Source organism: Galeopterus variegatus, unplaced genomic scaffold (genome assembly GCF_000696425.1).
Source record: "Galeopterus variegatus unplaced genomic scaffold, G_variegatus-3.0.2 Scaffold3085, whole genome shotgun sequence".
Classification (NCBI taxonomy): Eukaryota; Metazoa; Chordata; class Mammalia; order Dermoptera; family Cynocephalidae; genus Galeopterus; species Galeopterus variegatus.
Window position 1 is genome coordinate 125,013 of NW_007729196.1, and position 1,974 is coordinate 126,986.

General features: G+C 64.7%; 1 protein-coding gene across 1 annotated transcript in view; it reads left to right on the forward strand.

Moving 5' to 3' along the window:
• Nucleotides 1–1,800: 1,800 nt before the first annotated feature.
• The window catches only part of ANGPTL4 (angiopoietin-like 4), a 6,259-nt gene continuing 6,085 nt past the window's right edge, over nt 1,801–1,974 (forward strand). The window contains exon 1 of the mRNA XM_008583937.1: nt 1,801–1,961. Coding sequence (XP_008582159.1) covers nt 1,896–1,961 — 66 coding nt within the window. The 5' untranslated portion in view covers nt 1,801–1,895. The remainder of the gene's footprint in view (nt 1,962–1,974) is intronic.

Below are 1,974 nucleotides of genomic sequence, written 5' to 3' on the forward strand. Positions count from 1 at the left end.
TGGTGGCCGTCTGAACCTCCTCCTTGCCAGGGGATTTCCTCCCTGCCCTTCCTGTCTGTCTGTCACTGGGATCAGCCATCCTGGCACCTCGCCCGACTGGGCCAAGTGTGTGAGTGGTGGCCTGCACGTCAGCACTGGGGTGTGCAGTTGCGGATTCCACAAGCTGAGCTGGCTCAGAGCCCTGCTGAGTCAACTTCGCTCTTCTTGCCTGTGCTGTGAGCCAGCCTGCCAGGAGGGTTCTTCCTGGCAAGCGGGTTTTCTGTGCCAGCCTCCTCTTCCTACAAGGTATAGGGAAGCTGATGGAGAAACAGGGGAGGACGTGGCAGTGTAAGTTTGTTGAATGAATGTTCAGTCTGTGGAATGAACACGGTCCAGCCCCACATCCTCACTCCCTCCTTCCTTTCTCCCAACCCTGCCCCTACCCCAGGCTCAGAGTGTTGGGGTCTCTCCACCAGCCTGGAAACTCCATAGAGGACCTAGGCTGAGAGAGCAGCAGGCCTCTTTGTTGAATGAATGAATCAAAGGAGGTGGGGAGAGAGGGAGGCCTTCCTTCCATGTACCCCCTCTTTCTGTGCGTTAGGCTTCTGCTTTAATATAGGCAAAGAGTCACGACTGGGGTGGGGGAGCAGAGAGGGATAGGACGTTAGGATCGGCACGAATACATCCTCAATGACGAACCCTTGCGCGGGAAGGAGCGTGGGAGCCCTGAGCCGTCTCCGGGGGCTACAGCCCGGTGCTGGGCTGGAGATCACAGGAAGCCCCCCCACCAGCCCGGGCTCCCCGCTGGCCCCGCTAAACTCTGCGCACCAGGAGAGCCCTTTGTTACTCGCCGTTCTCACCGCCGTCTTCCCCAGCTTCTGATTTGGGGAGAAGGTCAGGATTGCCGCCCAGTCCCCGCGAACGCGAGCGCCCTTTCCTCACACTGGACTCTTCGGAAGCGGGATGCGGGGAGGGCTCGGAATCCCGACGCCTGGAGTGGGAGCGCGGGGGGAGGGAGAGTCACGTCTCCCTGGTCCGCAAAGGAAGGCTGGGCGGGCAGAGCCAGAGTTTGAACCCCCAGGGTGTTCCCCACTCTCCATCACTACCAGGTGCCCTCACCCCCATCACTACCAGGTGTCCCCACCCCCGTCACTACCAGGTGTCCCCACCCCCGTCACTACCAGGTGCCCTCCCCCCCATCACTACCAGGTGCCCTCCCCCCCATCACTACCAGGTGCCCTCCCCCCCATCACTACCAGGTGCCCTCCCCCCCATCACTACCAGGTGCCCTCCCCCCCATCACTACCAGGTGCCCTCCCCCCCATCACTACCAGGTGCCCTCCCCCCCATCACTACCAGGTGCCCTCCCCCCCATCACTACCAGGTGCCCTCCCCCCCATCACTACCAGGTGCCCTCCCCCCCATCACTACCAGGTGCCCTCCCCCCCATCACTACCAGGTGCCCTCCCCCCCATCACTACCAGGTGCCCTCCCCCCCATCACTACCAGGTGCCCTCCCCCCCATCACTACCAGGTGCCCTCCCCCCCATCACTACCAGGTGCCCTCCCCCCCATCACTACCAGGTGCCCTCCCCCCCATCACTACCAGGTGCCCTCCCCCCCATCACTACCAGGCCTCCAGCGCACAGAACCCCACCCCCCGCCGCACGCCCCGCCCCCGGCACTCCCCGCGCCCCGCCTCCCAAGCTCCAGCTCCCACTCCCGCACCCTGTTTATAAAAGGGGGTGCCGGGCGCTGCCGGGACCAGCCGAAACGAGCGGGCCTGCAGCTGTGCTCCAGTCCTTCCCCGTGGCTTCTGCGCTCGAGAGAGTTTCCGCCAGGTCCTCCGCGTCTTCAGGGCTTGTCTCTCGAGCCCCCGAGTCCCCGAGTCTCCACGCCCAGGCCCCCGCTGGAGGATGCGCTGTGCTCCGTCGGCCCGTGCAGCCCTGGTGCTGTGCGCCGCCACCGCCGGGCTGCTGAGCGCTCAGGGCCGCC